Source organism: Terrapene carolina, unplaced genomic scaffold (assembly GCF_002925995.2).
Source record: "Terrapene carolina triunguis isolate 2854851 unplaced genomic scaffold, T_m_triunguis-2.0 Scaffold62, whole genome shotgun sequence".
In the NCBI taxonomy this organism is placed as follows: domain Eukaryota; kingdom Metazoa; phylum Chordata; order Testudines; family Emydidae; genus Terrapene; species Terrapene triunguis.
This window is the reverse complement of record NW_020664413.1, coordinates 58972853-58997236: the sequence shown is the minus strand read 5'-3', so window position 1 is coordinate 58997236 and position 24384 is coordinate 58972853. Positions and strand designations below refer to the sequence as shown.

At 41.8% G+C, this 24384-nt stretch overlaps 1 protein-coding gene across 1 annotated transcript in view; it reads right to left on the bottom strand.

Annotated features, from left to right (window-relative positions):
- Positions 1 to 1223: 1223 nt before the first annotated feature.
- PARD3B (par-3 family cell polarity regulator beta) overlaps positions 1224 to 24384 on the bottom strand; it is a 589898-nt gene continuing 566737 nt past the window's right edge. The window contains exon 23 of the mRNA XM_024206395.2: positions 1224 to 2286. Coding sequence (XP_024062163.1) covers positions 1926 to 2286 — 361 coding nt within the window. The 3' untranslated portion in view covers positions 1224 to 1925. The remainder of the gene's footprint in view (positions 2287 to 24384) is intronic.

Genomic DNA, 24384 nt, shown 5'->3' with positions numbered 1-24384 from the left:
GCATACCAAAGGGCGTCAGCCAGGCCAGGTCCCAGACCTCTCCCTCAGAGGAGAGGGGCCCAAACGAGCTTCTGTTGCTTCCAAAGGCAGAGCTTGAAGAATTACGGACACTCAGAAGCTACTTAAAATGTGTTCCTAGTTACAGGCTCTGTGGTTCCCTAAGCAATGCTTAGCATGACAAATCATTGAGCAAAGCATCCAAGCATCTGACGCCCGGTTAGACTGCGCAGCAAATGTCTGTGGAGTTGGGAAGTCGCATGGCTGGGAGGCACATTTCAAACTGCCTCAGAGCATCATTTACCTCCTTAAGGCCAGAGCAGCCCTGAGCTAATGTCTGCAGAGAGCTGGGGGAAAGAAGCTAGGTCCTTCTCCTACCTTCTCCCCCTCCCGCCCCACTTGCCCTTCCCCTTGTTTTCTCTTTCTCCATCAACCTCAGCGTCTCTCCTCTCCTCGCCTAATTGTTTTAAAAAACCTTAATTGTTTAAACCATTCTCATTCCTTTTCTCTTTGCCCCCAACGTTTCTAAAGCAATCTCTCCTCTGTTATCCTCATTCTCTTCTCCATCCCCTGTTGCTTTTAAAAGCCTAACGCCTCCCCCCCACCCCCCTTTTCCAGTTGCTGTGTGGAGCACTGCCAGGCGAATTGGCATTGTTTGGCACTTCGCACAGTATCGGCACTGCCAGAGCCTGAGCTTCCTTGCAATGATCAGCAGCGGGCCCTGCATTAAGAGGTGACAATTCGAACGGTGGGAGCCATGCATAGTGACAGCAGAAGAATAGGATAGAAGCTTACAACTGCAGGCTCAGAATTCATTAACTGATATGCCAGCAGACACCTTTGTGCAAACCTGACTAGAGTGGGGGCAAGTACAGGCTCTGCCCTCCCTGATCCATCTGAATACTTGATGGAGTAACAACTTTAATAGCACTTACTGTACGTCACACCTCGGGCCAGATCCTCAGCAGGTATAAATAGGATTAGCTCCACTGAAGTCAAGGAAGCTACACTCATTGAAAGCTGCTGCGCACCTGGCCCCTAGGCCTTACATTTAAGAGCTGTGCACTGCATAATCTACGTACACCTGGGAACAGACAGACAGACATTTTTCAGATGGTTGCCTCATCCCCTAATGATCCTGTAGGACAGTTCTATGAATACTCTCTAAACTGCCCAAGTACGGCTGAGGAAGTTTAGTTCATTTTAGCCCCACTGTGTTATTTGCAATATGAAAAGAGGATAAGCTTGATGCAGAACTACCAAAAATGCGGGCTCCCAGATGCATGCTCCAGCAAACAAGCATAAAGAGGAAGATACAGGCAAGATTAAAAACCAATGACTACGGCATTCTCAAAATAAAAAACTGCTGGTCCGAGTGGGAGTGAGACAGCAGGGAAGTCATTGGTAAAGTCACCACTGCACACGGCACTAGATTACACAAGACTCTCTGACCCTGAGAAGAGCAGCACTGCCCTGAACACAGTGTCAGGTCACCAGAAGGCTTCTGTGATATAATACTCCTGTGGTGTGGATCCAAAATGGACTCTGGTGGTATCACCACTGGTCTTGTACAGAGGGCGCGCTGTGTATGTGTGTGTGTGTGTGTGTGTGTGTGTAGCCAGATGTGGTAAATAGCCCTGAGCTGTACTAACAGTTACACTTACTTTTCAGCCATCACTTTCTATTTTTAACTGGTGTTAAAAACATTTGACTGTCTGGCAACGCACGTACCTAAAAGACACAGTCTCTTAATTTGATATGGCCCAAGGTTCCTATGAAAACGAACCTATCCTGAGGCAGGTTCAGTAAGAACGATTCCAGTTAAGGTGCCATTCCTACATGCTGTTAAGCTTGCTAGGACCAACTGTAAAAAAGGGAATGTCAGGAATTCTCCATCCCAGCCCATGTTGACAAAGTCCAGTTTCAGGCTATACAGCTGCAGTCATGGGATTCTTCTGCCTGGAATCCTGATGTCTATATTGGTATTGATCCGGGCTGCTCCCACGCTGTCCTGTTCGGCCCATTTCATTATAAGCTGGCACTCTGTGCGGTTGGGGAGGTGAAGGTGGGACATCCTGGCGGAGGGGTCCCTTGTGCTGGGTGGTTAGTTGTTGGCCTGGGTAATACTGGGGATACCGCAATTCTGCTGCCCTCATGTCTTGTGCACGAGAGTAGTTTCCTTTAGAGGGGTGGACAGCAGGCTGCCCTCCTTGGTAGTATGGAAGATCTCGCTCTTTGTATATCACTCGGGGCCCTGTTAAATACTCCACTGGTTCTACTGGGCCACACCTGGGAAGGAAGAAAATACATCTAGATAAATAAAGCAGTATTCCAAGCCAGCAACACACTGTCGTTCAAGTTCTACATTGAATGTGGGACAGGAAATGCCACCTCAGCAGTAACTTGACCTGATGAGTCAAAACAGAACTTGAGAGTAAAAAAACCCTCCCAGCTACATGATGCAGTATTTCTAATTCACAGGATACTGGGCGCAAGGGTCCTGCGCCCATCACAGCCCACTGACAAAGGAAGAGCCCTGCAGCTCACAAAGCCAGCCTCCTTTGATCCATTTGCCATAATGGAAACAAAGATCCTTCAAACAATGTGTGTTTGACTGTGTCTTATCTAGCCTGAGGATAAACAGATGAGTTTGGGCTACAGCTTTGCAAATCCCATAAGCCGTATGTGCACAAATAATCACACCTCCCAGCCCTGGCCCACTTTTTTCTTCTAACATGTCAGACCGTAAAACTCTCAAAACACCATAGTTGGAAATCTTGGAACTCCTGGAAGAAACAACAGGGATGTTAGGATACAGTATCTGTGTTTAATGGGCTAGCCACCAGTGAGGTTTCAAAACCCCCCTGTGAGCTGGAGAGCCTGATGTTAAGTCTGCTCTGTAACTTGTCTGCATCCATAAGGGTTTGGCAAGCTCTGGTGCATGTGAAAAGCAACATGTGAACATGTAATCCCAGAGGATGTGCTATAAAGTCCCCTCTGTACCTTTCTGTGTCTTAAATGCCATGATTTACACTAATGAGGGATTGATATTTCTCCCTAGAATAGTTTAACATGTGATACTTCTAAATGGCAAAAATAATTGTTCTGCATAGATATGTCACTGCAGCATCCACAACAGTTCAGCACAATTAGGAGTTTTACCGTTGTGACTGCAAATGTCCTTATACTTCACTAGGGCAAAACCTCTCATTGACTTCAGTGGAATTTTTTGCCCGAGGACAAGCTGAAGGAACTGCAGGATTTTGACCCAAAGAGAAGACTGAAAATGTAAATTAGACACACCTGCCCTAGGGGCACAGGACTACACTCATCAGCTGTTGTTGAAATACATTTTTGTGGATTTATTAAAAAAAAAATCTCTATTGTAAAAGATATCAGGTGTCCAATTTGCTGATGACTTTCACTTCCTCCACAAAACTCTCTCTTTTGTTCACACAGGGATTTTATAAGCATGCTTCTCATTTCTTAACCCGGGCTCCCCTCCCAGATGCCATCGAAAATTGTTTTGCATGAAGTGAAACACAACATGTGGTTTTCTGCTGCACTCGTTTAAGCCCATGGGGTAAATCACAGACATAGGCAATGAACAAACATTATCTGCCTTGAAATGAACCTACAACATTCCCCCTGGAATCGCTTAGTGCAAATGTTTCCTGTTTAAAATGGAAAGAGAGAAAGGAAGAATTCCAGGCCTTGGACTTTTAGGACCCTACAGTCCCCAGAGATGTTTTGCTTTAAAAACAGAACATTATAAAAGACAGGCCCTCCTGTTTTGTTCATGAGACAGTCCAGGCAAAGTGCTAAAGGGGTTGAAACCACTCTCTGAGATACTAAAAGGACTCTTAACCCACATGTGTTCAGACAACTGGTATCTCTACTCTCACACATAGGCCTTGCAACGAAGTCTAACTTCCACAGCAAGCCAAAGGCTTGCACCATGTATTTCTATCAGAGGTGGTCGGAATGATGACAAGACTGGTGGACGAGCCATCCACACCATATCTTGCAACTGGAAGCTTGTGTTTATGTGCAAGAGAAATTAAAAGTGGAAGCAGTTGTGTGTCAAGGAATAAAACAAAGGAAACAAAAGTTAGTGTGTCATACTTGGCATTAGTTTCTTTTTTCAAGACTTGAGAGACGTGCAATGATTAAAAGGATATTTGTCAAGATAATGGTCATATGTTTTAATGTAATTTTTCGTAGCTGTTATCATTAGACAGAATTTTTGCTAATCGTGTTTTAAAAAAATCAAAATAATGCAAACGTGCTTAGGACAGATGCAAAACCCAGTGGGAATCTGGGCAGCTTTGAATTGGGCCCTTAATGGAAAGCTGAACTTATGATTTTAAAGTATTTCAAATGTAATTGGTGGGAAACAGATTCTGTTAAAGCTGCAATTAGAGTTGCTCTTGGAACAAGCTGCTGTGCATCACCAGTTGCACCCTCAACAGGCCTTCACTCTTCAAGGGTCTGGATGTGGCAAAGAAGGAGCATTAAGTATCCACACAGCGTGGAGGAAGGGTAGGAGGCTGTAGAGCATAGGCGCTGACTTCCTCTGTTTCCGGGGGGGGGAGGCCTCTACCCCCACTCCACCCCTTCCCCCAAGCCCCTGCCTCGTTCCACCTCGCCCCCACTCCTCCTCCCCCCCCAGTGCCTCCTGCACCCTGCTGAATAGCTGATGAAGGTGGGCAGGAGGTACTGGGAAGGAGGGGTTCGAGCTGATTGGCAGGGCTGCTGGTGGGTGCTCTGGCTCCGGAGCACCCACGGAGTCGGCGCCTATAGGGAATGGCGTCTTTTCAGGAGAGTTGAGTGTGCTGGGGATGTGGAACCCTTCAGAGTAACATTTGGGAAGGAAGAAACCAGGTTCCACCGTAAAAGTATTGGGATCAGGTATGATGGCCAATTTTACCCATGCAGAGCGTTCCCTCTCCAGGCCCCTCTTCACCTCTTCTGGGGGTGGAGTACAAATGGCTCAGCTATACCTATGGGGTCGGGATTGGCAGCTGGAGGGTGGTCAGGCTGGGGAAGGAGTGGGTAGAGCCGGGCATGGTTCCACTTCACACAGAGGCTTCGGAAAAGTCGGCGTGTTAATACTTCTGCAGCTTCCGCCACCCTTCGGATACAAAGCCACGAACACTTCAAGGGAGTCTCTGTGGGCAGGGAAGGCTGAGGGAGCCCTGGCAATTCTGCTCCGCTGGCGACCTCTGAGGAGAACCAGCTGAGGGAAACTCAACAAAGGGTCCTTGTGGATGTGTCAGCCCCCCTTGCCCAGCTCACTTCCCCAGGGTATTTCTGAAAGGAGGGGAGGGGAATACCCAGGCCATTGTTCCTATTTATAATAAGCGCTGGATGTTGAAACTGAACTATTCCCTGATGATTCATTCTAGATCATCTCATGATCCCTACTGGCCTTAAGCTCTATGTTTCTATTACTCTCTCCCCTCCCCTGCCTCATGCTTGTTGGTTTATTATGGGTGATTTCCTCCCAAATCCAGGCCTGTTGGCATTAGTGATTTTAAAAGGGAGTCAGAGAGTGGTTCGAAGCACTTTTTGAAGCCCCCAGTCCCCACGTCACATTAACCAGCAGCTGAGAATTTGTAAGACGAAGAAAAGGAAAGAATAGCTGGCGCTTGACCAACCCCGAACGTCCCTTTTATTATTTTTTTTTAAGTGGACAGAAAGTCAGTATTTTTAAGGCAACCTGCAGCATCAGAAATGCCGTCACCAGGAAAAGCTGCACTCACACGAATAAAGGGAGATTTGGGGGCAATTTCTAATAATGGTGATTCCAGAGAGCGAATGCATTGCCACTTTGAAGCACCTCAATTTTCATCTGACCTTATACAGTCTGCTTGTGTATGTTATTACTTTTCTTTAAAAAAAAAAACAAAAAACAAAACCCATAAGCCAAACCAAACACCTTTTCAATTGCAGCCCCTTGGACACGGTGTTCATTTCTGAGTAGAAGCAAAACAACTCTGCATTTTCTCTCGGCAGAGGCCCTAATGAAATTCTTTCCCCCTCCTGCTCTGTTTTTGTTAGCTCCTGGTGGGTTCAGAGTTCAGAAGGCTGGCTCACACCTTCCCAGTGACCCACAGCTTGTGGGTCAGACCAACAACTAGAAGTGGAAAATCACTGACCCATGGGACCCATCCAAACCCCACAAATTGGGTCAAGCAGGTCCAGCCACTCCAAAGGGCCTGATTAGGAGCGTGCCCTTTAAGAGGACACGCTGAGCATGAACTGCTCTGACCGTCAGCTGTTTGCTTTCTGGTCAGTTGTTTGACCTAGGGGGCCAGTGGGCTTAATGGCTGGCTGCAGATGGGGAACTTACACAACAGCACGGGAAGGAGCTGATCTTGTAGCTCAGCCTTTTACTGACTGGCTCACTTGTGCCTTTTCCCAGTGCAGGAGTTGGGAGCAGAAGATGCAGGACCAGCTACGTTAACATACTTCTTGTTAAGGAAGTTGTGGAAAGAGAGAAGGCAGGAGCACTGACTTCAAGGAAGGAATCAAAGCCATTAGAGCTGCATGAAAACTCTCTCCCCAAATAGTGACCTGATGTAGGCAAAGTGCCTTTCAAAAGCCTGTGTATTGAATTGTGATGATGGGAAATACGATTCCCCACCCCCACAGAGAAGGACTGGCACAGATAGAAGTAATGCAAACTTCCCCACACTTCCTGCCAACTTGTTTCCACCTTAACCTACTGGTTCGGAGCTGTGCTGGTTGATCTTCGAAACACTGATCAGTTAGGAACTCTGATCCATTTCTGTAATTAGGAGCCCAATATAACCCTTGTTTTAAAGGTGACCTGCAAAGGATGATTAAAATATTGTGCTTGTGCCCTTTTTTACTTCTTGCTGATGGATAAAGAAGGCCTGAACATTTTTTCTTTTCCTGCCTGTTTTTACCTTAGAAATATCAAGAATGTCCAGTCTGATATTCCCTGGTTTTGCTACGAATCTCAGAGAGCTTTCAGGGTTGTTTACAATGTAACTGAAAGGAGCAGACTCTTTAAGGAAGATCTTCCTCTTTCCAATTAGTGACTGATGTTAAATGGGTGTCAATAAAAAACGGACTACAAATTGTTTCTGCTCTCACTTGCGCAACTTCTGCTCTCTTGGGTCTTGTGATGTTCCCATTTCAGTAATTCTCCAGTTATCAGAGAAAAGAATTTCTCCTACTCCGAGGGGAAGTACTTGTTGAAATACACCCCAAGAAGTCACATACTTTGTAGCTAATGGAAACCCATACTTGGCTGCAGCCTCTTTTGCATCCTCTTCCATGACTGTTTAGTCTATGCAAGACTTTAGAGAGATCCTGGGTGATGGCATGAGGCAACAAAGGCGGTGATTGGAGGGCCAAAGAGAACAGAGTCCTGTCTGTGTCCCAGGATGTCAGCAAAGCATTCTCTATATATGCATTACAATGGAGTGCTGCCTGTTCTGTGATAAGGGCCCTAACTTCATATAAAGAAGAAGATAAAAACCAAGAACAGATCTAGGAATTAAATGAGGCAAACAAACAATCTTACAACAAACATACAAAGTGTTTCTTCTGAGAGCGGACCTTATAAAATAGTTTCTGACTTATATTTTTAAAAATCCTGGCTCAATGGCTATGTAGGCTTGCTCTCTGATATTTAAAGTCACGGCACATAATAGAGAAAGCAGTGCTGGCTCTAGGCAGTAGCACCAAAAACTTCAGCAGCTTAATATTCAGTGTGCAATACCTAAAAAGTCAACGCAGGTTTTTAAAAAAGTCACTGCATGGTTCTGAGTTTCATTAAAGTCTCTCATTTGCAGGCTGGTTACTCCTAAAACAAATTTTCTGTGCCATTTCAAACCAACATTTATCAATTACGATCATGTTTTTTGCATTTAAAAAGCTGAATGAAACCAAATTTTGTATCCTATGACAAGGAGGAAACTGCAGCACAAGGCATTGCTCTGTTGCTGCTGTCAGTGAGAGATGGTTGTACCTCTCAGCAGAAGGCAGATGTCTAGCAATGTCATATACTAACCTCAAACACACCACCCACAATTATTTATGGGCTGAGCTGGTGGAGGTGCTTTCTCCTCCTGTTCTTTTATCAACAATGCACAAGTAAAAAATCAGATAATGTAAACTAATACAATCCTAGTGTCTCATGTAGCACATGCCATGCAGAGAGAGCTGTTTTTAGTTGGAGGACTGTTGTTTGGAATTCCTTCAGTGTCAGGTTTCCAGTTACCAGACCCCTCATCCCCGGTGAAGGCACGAATGCGGTTGGACAGGATTAGCAGAACACTTTGCAATGTATATTACATAGCTTTGATTTCTATAGGATTTGCAGACCCATAAAAATAACGATCATTTCATGACCTATATTACTGGGGGGGAAAATGGAAAAACATCTACTTTTGCTACTTGTGTTTGCTTTGGATTGCAAGGAGGAGAGGTCCCTCACAGTTTGCTGGGAATTCAAGCAGGGATAAATTACAGACACGAAGCAGATACCTAGGGCCTGATTCTCCGTTCACAGCAGTTTTACACTGTTGAAACTCCTCTAACTTCAACAGTTACCCCGACTGATCCTAGTGTAAGAGCTTGTCTGCACAGTTTTTGTGCTGCTATAACAAAAGAGTTAAAGTTTTGAATATAGTTTAGAAACCAGTATAAAGTAGGAAATTCCCAAATATGTGTGCAGTTAGACCATATAAGGGTGCTCATATTGGTATAGTTCAGGGGTTGGCAATCTTTCAGAAGTGGCGTGCCGAGTCTTCATTTATTCACTCTAATTTAAGGCTTCACGTGCCAGTAATACATTGTAATGTTTTTAGAAGGTCTCTTTCTATAAGTCTATAATATATAACTAAACGATTGTTGTCTGTAAAGTAAATAAGGTTTTTAAAACGTTTAAGAAGCTTCATTTAAAATTAAATTAAAATGCAGAGCCCCCCAGACCGGTGGCCAGGACCCGGGCAGTGTGAGTGCCACTGAAAATCAGCTCGCGTGCCGCCTTTGGCACGCATGCCATAGGTTGCCTACCCCTGGTTATAGCAGGACAAAAACTGTGTGTAGACCAGCCTTAAGTGACTGGAAAATCAAGCCTTTTCTATTTGAAAGCATATCATGGATAGCCGCTAGCCAATAAAAAGTATTGGAGATGACTGGAACTCAGCAAATGCTAGTCAGAGATCTTATGAAAACATAGCTTCTGTTTGCAGGGCACATTTTAAGAGGTTCAGAAAGCGATGCATGTTTATGGGCACTGGAAGGGAAACTTGATGGCAGAAGAACATGAGGCAGAAAAATAAAGTCTTGGATGGACAATGTGGTATCCTGGGTGGATTAAAAGGACTATTCATCCATAAAGATACTAGCAGAGGATCATACAGAATGGACTGCCATGGTTGCAAACTTTCTGTAATGAAGACGCCACAGAAGCAGCAGCATAGGGGCTCATTTTGAGAGGTGCTGGGCACCTGAACTTATTAGGAGTTGAAGATATTTATCAGGTGCTCAGTGCCTCTCAAAATTGGGACCAAAACAGGGAATTTAGCTACTGATGACAACTCTCCACATAGGCCAAAAGAGGTACAGAAAGAATTAAAAAAATGCAATTTAGTAACCTGAAAGAATGTTTTAAACGTCTACCGTGTGATGACAATAACACATGATGTGAGGCTTTCCTTAGGGAGCTTAATGATTCCTTTTGTACATATGAGCACCACCACAACGGCAACTGTACTGAGCCTCTTCTAGAAAATAGGAATGAACTGTGCTCTAGTGTGGCCAACATCAGAATTTAGGGAGGGATTTTCACAAAACACTCAGCACTGGCTAAATTCTGCTCCTATTGAAAGTAAGTGTGAAACTCCAATTGATTTCAGTGGAAGGAATTAGGTAAACTTTTGAAAATCCCACCCTCCGTGCAAAAGCCACCCCCCCGACCCCTCCCGCCAATGCAAAAAACCCTGCCTACAAATATCAGGAGCCATGATAATTAAGTAATTAGGTTAAAAACCTAAAAAACTCCAAGCACAGTGGTTTCTATTTTATAAGTACCTGATACAGATACAAGACAACTGCTCTGGTAATCTTCCCTAGGTCGCTCCCTCTCATTTTGTTCATATGCTCTCAAGCGTGGTACATCTCCTCTGGTGGGGTATATGGGATAAAGAATTGCCCGTTGAGCAAGACATTTCTATTCTGTGATCTTTTCAAGCTTACAGGGGTCTTAAATAGATCGGTAACTTAAGTGGTGAGTCGTTACCACATATGTCATTTTGAATGTTACTCATTATTCGGTACTGCATAATGCCTTGTGAGTCATTAACCTCTTGGTATAAGCAACCCAGTCTCAATACTAGGCAGTCATGTCTCTTGCACTGGGAACCTCCATGTGCTATCATGTGAAAGGCCTGGATTAGATTTTCAGGTCCCCTTGGCCTTTTGTTTCCTAGATCAGCAAGTGCTGAAAGTTCACTATAGAGATGAAAGTTCTCAGCCTTTTGTAAGACTGTCCTGCATCACACTGCAATAACTTCTCTAACCAATCAAGGGAGTTATGCACTAATGGGAATCCTATCCAACTTGTCTTGACTATTGTAACATGGGGGTCTTATGACCTGTGGGCAGGTGTGAACCAAGGGGAGATTTTGTGCCTGGGGAGGGCTAGGGGGGGGGGGAGAAGGGGGAATCAAGTTACATTCTGAGTATAGAAAAATCTATTAAATCCATTTTTATGTGAGGAATCTTGTATTTTCAAACCTTAAACAAACGAAGCCTATGTAAGAGGGTTATTTTCAGTATTATCAGCTCAATACACTAAAAGTCACTCAATATTTAGAAGAAAAAAAGCTCACACATCTGAAGCCGGCAAAAGAAAAGAAAGCTCAGGACCCCGCTGAATACTACATTTAGATTTAGACTCATACCCAAGGATGACAAATACTGAACAGGTGCAACATTGCCACTACTGTGAGCCATGTTACACCGAAGTCTCTCTGGATGATGTCATTTGTATTACATGAGCCCCTAGAGGCTTCCAGTTATAACTGGGACCCCATTGTACTAGGCACTGTAAGAGAGAGTCACTGCCCCCAAAAGATTACTGTCTAACTAGACAAACCAGACAAAGGGTAACGGGGAAAGAGAAGCAGAGAGGGGTTAAGGTGACTTGACCAAGGTCACCCAGCAAGTCAGTGGAAGAACCAAGACTAGAACACAGGTTAGTCCAGTGTCCTACTCAGTACTGCTGCTTTTCTGGGTGCTGCCAAGGTAGAAATTAAAGGTCCCACGGTGTTTTAAAAAATGTAATCCCAGTGCCCCATCCAAAATTTCTTCTCTTAAAAAAAGCTCACAGGTTGTGTGTAATGTCCAGGGCCACATGAGAGCTATTGCTGAACATCTAATAGTTCCTCCTTTTGCCTGTACACTCGCTGAACTACAAGCGTCCAACTAATTTTGCACAGTGCTTTGAAAGACACTAAAACCAAATTCCATTCCATTCGTCACATGAAATGAATTTAAAGCACAGTGATTATTCAGCTGTGTTGTTAAAATGATTTTCAACAAATAATAGAAGTCATTAAAAGAGTCTTTCGAAGTAATAACAACCCAAGCTGAGGTTTTCACTATTCAGCACTGGGATCTGAACATACTGTCTGATCTTCAGCAGGCTAGTAAAAACCTGTAAGAATGGGTTATTAATGTTATTACCAAGCTTTTATTTTTTAAAAAAATCATTCTTCATCTAAATTAAAGCATTCCTAGCAGTTTTCCCCCCATTGCCATGATGGAGCACGGCTGTCAGCTCTACCTCCCATGGTACAAACTGGGTGGTAAAATCATGCTTCAATACATAAAGGAGATATACAGTTGGAATTAATGGTAGCTGGTTATTTTCCCCTTCATTTCTTTTTGTTTCTGGATTCAGTTAAACTCACTGAGACGTCCTGTTTTGTTTTTTCTTCCTTGCAGTAAAACCAAAGCTAAAAGTCCTAAGGAAGCTGACAGTTGCTTTTGCATAAAAGCTTTTGTTGTCTTTCTTTAGATGCTATTTCAACCTGCATTGTCTCCAAGCCTCTGATTTATTGATTTGTTCCTAAACAACTCAAAGAAACTGTAAATTCATCCTGTATTCCCTATTCGTATTTTGTTTGAATCTAGACATTTACATATGCTGGTAGACCAGGGGTTCTCAATCTTCCTTATGCCGTGACCCCCTTCTGACAACAAAAATTTCTACACAACCCCAGAAGGGAGGACCAAAGCTTGAGCCCACCCAAGCGCCACCGCCATGAGTGGGGTGGCCAAATCTGAAGCCCAAGCGCTTCAGCTCCAGGCAGGGAGCCTGTAACCTGAGCCCCGCCACCAGGGCTGAAGCCCTAGGGCAGGGGTCGGCAACCTGTGGCACGCGGGCTGGTTTTTAGTGGCACACTGCTGCAAGCCGGGGTCCCGGCCGCCGGCCCTGCTCAGCCCACTGCCGACCTGGATTACGGAACCCCAGACCAGTAGCGGGATGAGCTGCTCAGCCCACTGCTGGTCTGGGGTTCCGGCCGCCAGCCCGTTGCCAACCAGGGTCCCAGTCGCTGGCCCCGCTCAGCCCGCTGCTGGCCTGGATGGACGGAACCCAGCAGCGGGCTGAGCGGACCGGCAGCTGGGACCCTGGCTGGCAGGGGCGGAAGGAACCCCAGACCAGCAACGGGCTGAGCGGCTCAGCCCGCGGCCGGTCTGGGGTTCCGTCTGCTGTCCGTGCTGCCGGTCTGGAACGTGAAACCTTTTACTGGCATGCAAAACCTTAAATTAATGAAGACTTGGCACACCACTTCTCAAAGGTTGCTGACCCCTGCCCTAGGGCTTCAGCCCTGGGCAGTGGGGCTCAGGCGTCAGCTTCAGCCCCGGACCCCAGCAAGTCTAACGCCAGCCCTGGTGACCCCATTATAACAGGGTAGCAACTTTGGGGTCCTGACCCACAGTTTGAGAACTGCTGGCGTAGACTATAGATTTCTCAACATACCGCGCTCCATTAATACTCCACTAACCACCCCCTCTTCAGCTAGTCAGGAAACATCAGCTGCAATAATTTATATAATATAAATCTAAAGGTTTATAATAGGATAAGTGGCTGAACATATAATTTTACAGCTGCAGTTAAGGCACTTACAAAGTGTGTAAAGCTCCATGTTTGTGAAGGCAAATCAGGTAATTATACCTGACAACTACTCAATTTGCAGCCACAAGCAAGGTTACAAATGTTGTGGGGCTCCTCAAGTTTGGCCCTAAATAACAGGGGCCAAATCCTGGAATCCGTGCACACCTGTGAACTGGGAATCTCCCAGGCTGAGGGGACAGGAATCCTCTACACAGTGCATAGAGTAGCTGTAGTGTTGCCTACAGGCTACTACAACAACATTACGGCTGCAATAACCCTTGGAGCTGGGGTACATTTGAGCTGTGTTTATGCTGGTTTATTCTTAAAATCTCCCACTGTTACACTAGCGTAAGCGCAGCTGCATCTGGGGAACAACTGTAGATTGGACATACTCTAGCTAAAGGTTTGACACTGCCTACAGAATTACCTTTTTTTACATTGCTGCCCATCACCGTAGTATCTGAGCATCTTCCATGTAAAGTCAATAGCAAAGTCTGCAGTGGACTTCAGGGAGTCTCTGCCATTTGTCCCTTTTCTGGCTCAAAACTGAGGAGCAGGGCATGGGGTTTTTACCACCATTTTGCCTAATTCAGATCAGACGAGGTGAAGCCCTCTTTTTACACTAGAGACAGTGCAGTACGCAAGATGATTTAAAGAAAAAATGACAGTGTAAACACCACCACCTTCTGTGGAAGGGAAATGGTCCATAGATCTGCCTAGTCATGGATCCAAGCTCTTCCACATCTCAACCCTTCCCCACGCCTCTAGGGAAACAGGAAGCCTCCACAGAGCAGAGCTCTGAAGATCACTGAAGATGTAGAGTACCTGAGCAGTCTCCCCAGTCCAGCCCCATTCCTTTCCACAGCACAACTGCAGTTGAGGAAGAGCCACCATATGGCCGCAGGCATTGTAAAAAGTTAGCTAAAAGTAAATGTGTAATACTGGCAGGATTCAGAACTATAAGGCTGTAATCCTGTTGTAGTGATAGATGGCTACTGAGAGGTTAACCCATGGCTCTGTGGAATGAGTGTTTGTGCCCCATCTCTGTCTCTTGCGTGCATTTTATAAATACTGTATGTAATTAACTGTTATCAGGTTGTTAAGCAGTGTGAACTTACCATTCAATTGTTTTACTTATTTACAAAGTCCTTGCTATTCTCCAAAATGGCAGCCTGGGATGGTCTGCTTATTTGATTAGATTAAGAAGGTTTCATGAACCTAATTCTAGTAGCAGGAAGCATATTGTACTGAAAAGTGAGAAACAACTGTGAATCCATTTAATTCTTCAAATGCCACCTCAACACCTACAGTGTGTGTGTGTGTGTGTGTGTGTGTGTGTGTGTGAGAGAGAGAGAGAGAGAGAAACATCAATGCAATGTTAAGTTGAGACATTAACTGCACAAAATTCAGGAAATTCAAGATATAGTTCCCACAAGCAACTGTAACTCAGCCCTTTGTGCATATGTAGTATTTTTATTACTATACATGGCATTAACTTTAATGCTTTTAGATATATATGAGCAATGTGGCCTGTTCACAGATGTGGAAACCATAATTGCTGACTTTTATGTGCTTAAAAATCTCCACATTAACATTGTGAAAGTATTTTTTTCATTTTGTTGCATTTTATTTCCTTGTTTAAAAGAGTAAAATGCACATAAACAATTTAGTGCATATTCCTAGGTATTAGGCTGCGTGCGGGGGGGAGGGGGAAGAGAGGGATTTCCACAGGGGGTGTGTGTGTAGGGGAACTGCAGAGGGCCATGTCCACATGGTGCAATAGCCAGTGAGTATGTGTAGGAGTGAATGCACTGGTCCCAGACACATCCTCCAGTCCTTGCCCGCCTTGGATAGCCTCACAGATCTATATTTCATGTATAAGATGTGCACCCCGTGAGCCACTGCATAAGGGAACCTCCATGCCAAGAGGAGTGGTAGGATTTACCCAGAAGTGAGGGAAATAGAAGAAACAGTACCTCCTTAGTGGAACCTGTTGAGAATCTGGAAGATATTTCAGAGTGGTTTAAAGAAGGAATCTCTCAATTTGGCCAACTACTATGTAAAGAATTAAATTCTAACACTGAAACAAATATTTTACATAATGAATCAATCAAAGAATTATCCTTGCTCCAGTATATTTAAATCAAGAAAATCATCACTGACAATAAAGACCTATTAAAATAGCTCATTGAAAGCCACAGTTCCCCAGGCTGCTGATTCACTAATGAATAACAAAGGTCACTTCGATACAACACAGTGCAATGTATTTTTAGACCATATAGTGCAATGTATCTTTGTGCAGGATGTTTGTAAAAAGAATCAGGATGCTTCCCAGAGGGAGGTAGAACAGAAAGAATGCTTTACCATGGCTGAATACAAGAGGCAGGAAGGACAACAATGCAATGAAATGAGAAACATGGTGGCATAAATTAATTGCGGTTTCGTCCAAAGACTTCAATACATTTTGGATTAGGCCTTTTTAAAGGGAAATTACATTAAGAATAGAAGAACAAAATAAATTCACAAAATATCTGTATCCAGGGAGTCCCCAGCAAGTACTGTAGTTAAGGCTCAAAATCAACAACCTAATGGAGAAAGTGAACCCCCCAAAGTACTAGGTTTGGATTGCTAAGAAAACCCATTGTACATATTGAAAAGTTCTGTTAGATTATTTTCTTCTAAGAAAAGAAAGACTGGAGTAAAATGATTTTCATACTTTCAAATAAATTTTCATTGTCCAGAGAGAACTCTGAATTCTGCATGCAATCAGGAAGGAACAGGATCTTAATTACATTCTGTGGGTGTTGTATCTAATTAGGAACACAGGTATCAGACCAGTGGGCTATCTATTTCAATATGTTGTCTCTGACAGTGGCCAGAATCAGACCTTTCTGAGAAAGTTTCACAAAATTCCATTGTGGACAATTATGGCATAACCCACCAAATAAGGAAGCGTCTTCCCAACCTCATCAGTTAGTTGTTGGCTTATGCCTCAAAGCATAAAGAAAATATTTTTAAAAATCCAAACAATTGTAAAAAATGAAGCCATAGGTTCTAGAACACAATTCTGCAGTAAGAGGTGGATCCAAAGCTGCAGAATAACAGAACACTTGGTGCAGAGCCTGTGCTATTGGAAGTTATCAAACCTAGTTTTAAAGATTTTCAATGCAAGATCTTGAGATGAGCCAAGATAAAATTAAGATCCTGAATTGAGCATCCATCCCCAAAGTTCAAAGGTCTGAGTTTTGGGAATTGGCAAAGCCCATCATAGAAATAAGTGCCAGTTGTGATGTTTACACCCAGGTCTGTACTTTTCCAAAGTTCAGGACTGTTCCGATCTGCAGTTTTGGCTCACACCCATCTACAGCAGCCTTCAACTACCTGAAGGGGGGTTCCAAAGGGGATGGAGCTCGGCTATTCTCAGTGGTGGCAGATGACAGAACAAGAAGCAATGGTCTCAAATTGCAGTGAGGGAGGTCTAGGTTGGATATTAGGAAACACTATTTCACTAGGAGGGTGGTGAAGCACTGGAATGGAGGTGGTGGAATCTCCATCCTTAGAGGTTTTTAAGGCCCGGCTTGACAAAGCCCTGGCTGGGATGATCTAGTTGGTGTTGGTCCTGCTTTGAGCATGGGATTGGACTAGAATGACCTCCTGAGGTCTCTTCCAACCCTAATCTTCTATGATTCTATAGTACAAACATAGTAAGTGCTATTTCCAGTAGAAAAGTTTAAATGTTTGATGGTCCCTTTTTTTTTTTTTGAAATAAGCGAAGGATGAACATGTGGAGCATTCCACATAATACGAAACACTTGATAAACGCTTAAAAAGAATCCTCTCCCTGTTTTCTACATGGGAATAGGACAAGACAGCGTTACTTTTCTAAGGATGCAAAATGGTTCTCTGTGTACCGAAGAAGTCGTCCTTTAAACTTTTAACACTTCTGGTGCAAGCTGATGCAACTCAAAATGAAATGTCTAAGAAGAAAAGATCAGGGTTAAGGGTTTTTTATTGATTCTCCCCCTCCTACCTCCACACTGGGATTAAAGTGATTTCCATTGTGACCCAACACTAGATGTAATTATAATTTCCATTTATATTTGTAGACTGTGTACAAAGAAGTGTAATAACGGACAGTCGAACATTTTCCATTGTCCATTAAAAAAGAAGAAACATTTCTGATGAAATCTCTGTAAGACCAAGGAACCACTGGAGTAATCTCTCACTAACAGAGCTTTCCTTAGATGTTCGATAACAAAGGAGAAGGGAGAGCAGCCAGCTTGTCACACAAAAGAATTACGTTAAAATGACATTAGGGTTGATACTCGCTCCAATAATATCAAAGAAATTCTGTGTTAAGAGTGCTAACAAGTGGCTGAGAAAAACAGTCGTAGAATTCAGCAAATAATTTGTTTCATTGTTGTTTACAATGTTAAGTGGAAAATACTGCATTAATGCAATGTTAAGGAGGCACAGTTCAAATTGCAAAAAAACTAGGAGATGCAAAAGCTAAGTTTCAGCAGGTAACATTGATTCAGCCACGTTGCACCTCCTGTGTGTTTTATAGTCCGCACATAGGCCCTCCTTTTTTCAGTTTTTATTTTAACATTTCCTGGGAATTTATCAGTGTTTCTTACAAAAATTAAAACATGGTAAAAAAAAAAAAGTGCAAAAAATTAACATCACATTTTACTGTGTTAATATTGGAGGATGGGGGATAGAAAAAAAAACAAAGAAAAAAAAATAGGAGTATTGAAAGTAAAAGAAGTTCAATACTGTGGTTTATTTCATGAACTGTACATACACATATGCATGTGTACACGTCTTCCTCTACGTTGCCTTACTTTAACAGACAGCCTCACATTTGCACTTAGACTAACTTATTATTAACATGAACACATCTACCTAATGTAATGTCTTGGATTTTCTTAACAAAATTAGTATTTTCATGTATTTGAGTGTTCCAAATTTTGGGTGAAAATCAATAAAAAGCAAATAATAGCATTGTAGAACCCAGGAATTTTTCAGTAAAAATTAATAAAAACTGAAAATGAAGGGCCTTAGCATGCATTTAGGCTGGGATTTTCAAAGGAGCCTAAGAGAAGTAGGCACCCAATTCCTACCAAATATCAAAGTTAAGCACATGCTTAATTACTTTGCTGGGCCTAAAAATCCTAGTTGTTAGCCCTAGCTCAATTCCAATTGGGTAATTACATTCTACCTACTCAAAATTCCCTGTAGTTTCAATTGGATAAGCTCCACTGTTCTTCACTTTCTGCCACAAACTATTGGGTAGCATTAGTATGTATTGTTAAACAACTTTCACATTTCACTCCATAGGTGGCTGCATTATAGCCACAGGTAAAGTGATCCCTGGATACAATTTTCAGAAATGCCTTAGTAACATAAGTGATGATGGAGAGGCAAGGGTGTTAAGCAATATCTTTTATTGGATCAACTTCTATTGATGAAAGAGACAAGCTTTCGAGCTTACACAGAGCTCTTCTTCAGGTCTTGTTTCTCTAATATCCTGGACCAACATGGCTACAACAATACTGCAAAGAAGCGATGCTGAACATTTTATTCTCTTTACATGTAGTTGTAAAGTGTGTTGACTGTTTTGGAATTGTTAGATGAAAGGCACTATGTAAATGTCAATTTTTCTTACATTAGAACATTCTGGTGTTAATTTTCTACAGTTTTATTTTGGTTTTGCGCTGTATCTGCAGTATGAATTATTACTTGCTGTTGGTTGTACAGCATAAGAGTACATTTGCTCCTGATTGGCTGTGGTTTTTTTTTTTTTTTTTTAACTGAGACTCATACAGTCCTGTAAACGTGCACACACCATTCTGTTTGTATATATTGCTTCTCTGTTTTTCAATAAATGGAGTCAAAATTCATAATGAAAATGCCAAATCCGTCTCAACGAAAGGGTGAAATACTGTCATATGAACACAGTGTGCTGGTACCTTGATCCATGTAAAAAGTCATTCGCATGGATTTTCAGCTGTGAAATCCCGCTGAGATTGTTTTTGCTTGCCAGATTTTGTTGCATCCTACAGTAGATTGCACGGCAAAATACCTTTTTTGACCTCAACAACAAAGGCTATTTTTCTTCTTGAAAGGAAAAAAGCTTCTACTATTAAATATGTGAGGACCTCCCACTGACTCAAGGCCCACTGTTAACATGGGGGCTTTTTACACAGGCTTGCTACCGCTAGTTCTTCTCTCTTCCACCATGCATGGCTGCCAATTTCCAAAGCTCGGTCTGACAGAATCTAAGACACATTTCATATTCTCTTTGTCGAATTACATCTGAAGTGGAACAAAAATGGTAGGTAATTCACTTTCTATAAAGCGTAACGCCCGCCTTCTCTCACTTCCTATGGCTGTTATGTAGTGGACATGTTTCCATGTTCTGCTTTGTTTTTTCAGCTGTCGCAAGAGTATGGGATATCAATTACTTCGTGCACAGAGGATGCTGACCAGAGGAACAGCTCCTAGCTCACGTTACTTCTCACCTCTCTATCAATTGCTGTAACATTTAAATTGATGCCTATTTGAGTCTTCTCGAAGCAGAGCTCTCTCTCCCTTTTTCCATTAAATGGCTCATCAGAGTGGATTAACCCTTTTTAAAGTAATATTTTCCACAATGGGATACTTCCTGCTCAGCTTTTAACACACCAAAAAGGAGCAGTATGCTAGCAAAGTGAGGCCCACATTAATACAGATTAAAGTCAGTAGCAAGTATGAATTTTGTTAACACCTACTTAATCAGATACAGTTGTATTTTAAACTTTGCTCTGTGGCACAAAGATTTTAAGTGCAACAAGATACTAACACGGCTTAGAGACACAGCTAAGCTTTTAATATCTTTACTGTTTCCAGAGTTATTTAAAACTCCAGTCTAATGGTATATGTATTATATATACTCACATGCACACATGTATAAAGTTTGTATTGGCATGGCCACATTACTTATTAACATTACTTGTGGTGAAGCCAGAAGTGCGTTATGCAAATCCTCCCAAATTCGGGTGAATAAAACCTTTGTGCCATTTTACACCATCTTGAATTTTGTTTATGCTACAAAGAAAACCTACAGTAGAACATTTTGTACAGGCATCAAATGATATAAGAATTAATCCATATATATATATATAGGATTGGTAATGTTCAGACCAGCAACAGTATTGGAGGTTAAGGTTAACATTAAGATCCCATATCTCTTGACAACTTGGGGCTAGTAACACCTGTTGTGTCCCATTATGCCATTAGAAAAATTTAAGTCCCTGCTTACCTGTAATGTGCAACATTCATTTCTAGCCCTGGAAAATTTTTGATTGTTTCTTGAGTTGTTTATATATATATATATATATATATATATATATATATAAACAATCAACATTACCAATCCTATATAGGAGCTTCGACCACAATAATTTTCCAGTCCAGGTTTTACTTGATTCATATTTGGGGAGAAGATAGATAGAATGCTGTGGAAGGTTCTTTTGTTTAAAAAACCAAAATAGTTGCTATGTTAAAGGTTGGAATGCTAGGAGCAGTCCTGGGTCGGTGGGCAGAGTACAGATAAGAAAATCAAATGTGTAAATTCTGTGTATTACACAGCTCCAGAGTTTAATCACATTATTATGGAATTTACCGTGCGGTTGAAGAAATGAAGGAATTTATTCATGAGTTCCATGATTGCATTTAGGTCTGACCCAACACCTGCTGAAGTCAATGGGAATATTTCCAGTGATTTCAACTGCCGTTAATTCATGCCCATATTGACTTGAATGTCACTTCTTGCTATTATTCAATGTGTGACAGTATCAGGTCCTTAGAAAATACCACACTTAGATACTATGCTGATGGGTGCAATAAAAGAACCTTGGATGGATAAATGGAAGAAGAGAAAGATGGATGAAAAATGAAATTTAGAAAACTGTCTTGACATATTTTTAGTAGGCCGATATCTAAACTGTTCAGAGAAATACATCCCTCACTCATGCAATGGAAGCAGTCTGGCTGCCACCTGTATGAGCTGTGTGGTAACAGCTGCTTTTACTCTTAACTTCTTCAGTGATCTCTCTCAATCCCAAATTAGGTACCTTTTAATCACTAATATTGTGAAACTCTCTCCACACAAGGTGGCCATGGTTTCACTGAGAACACTAGTGACCACTGACTTCATTTTTGTTAAGAAGTCTGGCCCTACTGCTTCTATATGGCTCGGTTTATCCCTCCTGGCATTCCATTTTATTTTGCTTTCTTAGTGTGTGGTATCATTTGTGCTTGTAGTATGTGTGCTGCATATTTGCTAATGAACCAGAACTATATTTCAGTCGCTGAGGTTTACATGGCCTGTAAATTTCGTAAGCTGTCCAATTAAGATGGCCCACAAAAAACTTACCTTTCTATTTTCTTATCATATTTTCTTCTTTCCTGTTCCATAATAGCATAGTTGCTAAGGGCGCTTTATATGTTTGTTATGAGAGCCAGCATCTTGATACTATGACAGCATAACTCTCTGATAACACCTTATTTACTATAATTAAACTACCACATCTGTCCTGTAAAGATTGGATAAAGGCGAGGTGACAGGCGGAGGTTATAAAAACCAACAGCAGCCTGCCTTACTAGTGGACACCAACAGTACAATGGTTGAACAGCTATTTGTTTATTGGAGTCTAGCTGAAACTTGATAGAAGGGGTAAGACATTCATGGATTATGCTGTTAGAAGCTTGCTGAAGAATATTGATGGAGCAAACTACAAAATTGGACCTACTACGTTCTGTGTGTCAGAGCTATGTATTGATGGATTCTTTCCTTCCTCCTTTGCTGGCGGTATCTATTGGGTATTACTGCCACTTTTCACTGGTGAAGGCCTGTCTCTCAACCTTACCTCCAGGTCTATTTATCTAGAGAAAGTGAATCTCAAGAGCTTGGGCTGGAAGAGTTGTCTCTTCCTCAACTTATTTTAAGTGAACCTCAAGGAAAAACAAAGTGCCATTTCTTCACTTTAAAAATCCAAGGTCTACACTTTTTCAGATTTCATTTATAATACATCTTAAGCAGCTATGTTTTCACCCTATGTATACAGATCTTCTATTTATAAACCTGCCAGTTGAGTTTCCCGATCTGTTGGTCTCCTGGGCGATTTCAACATCAATGTTGATAATGCAGAGGATACATTTGCATTTCGTAGCACATCTCATTCCCCAGGTTTCACTCAGCATGTCACTCTGTTGATGTATTCTGTGGGACATACTCTTTGTTTTTTAATTTGAGCTTACTCTTTTTAATTTGCATTCACTTATCTTTTTTCCACAGATCCTTCATCTCAACCCAAAACGTTTTTACTGACACTTATTTCTTTCATTAATGTTTTGTTGCTGAAAATTTGTTTTGTTCTTGTACTCATTGGAGGGCTGGCTAATAGTGCTTCTTTTTCTGTTAATGAGGCCATGTCTCCATAATTTCACTATGTGTAATATAATATTAACTCAAATGCTTCTCCCTGGAGACAGCCTTTTTTCTAGATCTCTAGTTTTTTTTAAAGCAGAATTTAGTACCCTTATATTTAGTAGGAGGCCCTTATGCCTCGACATACATTAAATTCTCTACAAGACTCATGCTTTTTGTACACGTGACACTTTAAAGAATATTTATTTATCCCAACTAATATCTACTTACAACCTAGGCCAGCTGTTTAGTTTCAAAAAATTAATTGACTTTTAAACCATTCCATATTGCATCAACTGGCTCTTCGCTATGAGGAGTTGAGAGGCTTTATTAGAAAAACTGACAAAACCCACCTCTGTCAGCCCCCCTGTCCACCTCCAAACTATTCTTCTGGGAGATCTGTTTTTTAGTTTTTGTTTTTTTGTAAGAAATATCCCTGCTGCTGTAGATATTTTCTTTGCTAAATTTTCTTTAGTTACTCCCATGGAAATTGCAGAGGTGGCCTGACAGCTGCACTTCGTGACTTGATGTCTTGACCCTTGACCTTCTTGACTTCTTAAAGAATGCCTTTCAGTAGTAAAGACCTAATTTGGCTTAGATAGGAAGCATCTTGTTAATTTCAACTAATGTTCCACTCTATTTTTAAGGAAGCTGAAATTACTCCTAAAAACAAACCGTCTTCACTTTCAAATTCTACGATAAGATTTTTGTAACTATGATCCTGTTTACAATCTTTAACCCTCCTTTTAGACAAGAGTTTTGGAGAAGTCATGTCTGCTTAGATGCAAGCCCATTTTGTGAGATATGTTTAAAATAAACACCAACCTTCCCACTTCGCTGCCTGCTTTTCTATGCCTGATTTGAAGACACTCATTATTTAAGATAATAAATGCACTTGTTTATGATCTCTACGCACTTTTTGGGGATTGGATTTTGACTCTGTGTTTCAAAATAAGACTGAAGCTATCAGTGTGATACTGGGTCACGATTTCACCATAAAATGCTGCATGTACCAATATACAGAAATGAGAGAATCTCCACGTTTCTGCTTTGAATGGTTGACATGTATGGAACGATCATTGGTATGAGAAATTCCATTCAGGATTTAGACTCTGTCCTCCTCGAAGCATAATGACTTTCTTGATAGCTCTGGCTTTTAGGCAGTTTTTGTAGTAATCAGTTTTATTACCTGGCAGTGGTAAGTACAGTAAGTTAGGTAGTTAGACTCCACTGTGATTTTGGATTTAAGCTAATCTTTAAATGAGCACATCAGCTCAGTTCCCAAGCTAGAGCTCTATCAGGGAGGAACAATCTTTTTTTTTTTCTCTGCGTGTATTTCATCTTGGCTGTTTTATTGCAACTTTTTTCCTGGAGGTCCTTGAGTAGACCAATATTCCCATTAAAACTGATTCAAAACGCACCTGTCAGGACTTTAAAACCAACTAAAACCCTACACATATTTCACTTATAATGAGATCATTGCATGGGAAGATATCAGATTTTAAGATTTTGCTGTATTTTCAATAAAAGGGCCACATTTTGTAATTGCCATGAACCACTAATCATTGGGTACTTTTTTTACCAAAGGCAGATTGGCATTTTAAATCTAAAATTAAGTGTTATTTTTGTAAACTCACATTTAATTAGCACAGTTAAGTATCCTTTCCTTGACTTTGAAAGCATTTTAATTCTTACAAGAAGTTCCATCATCATCATAATCTTTTTTTTCCCCTTTTGTATTGTAAAACCG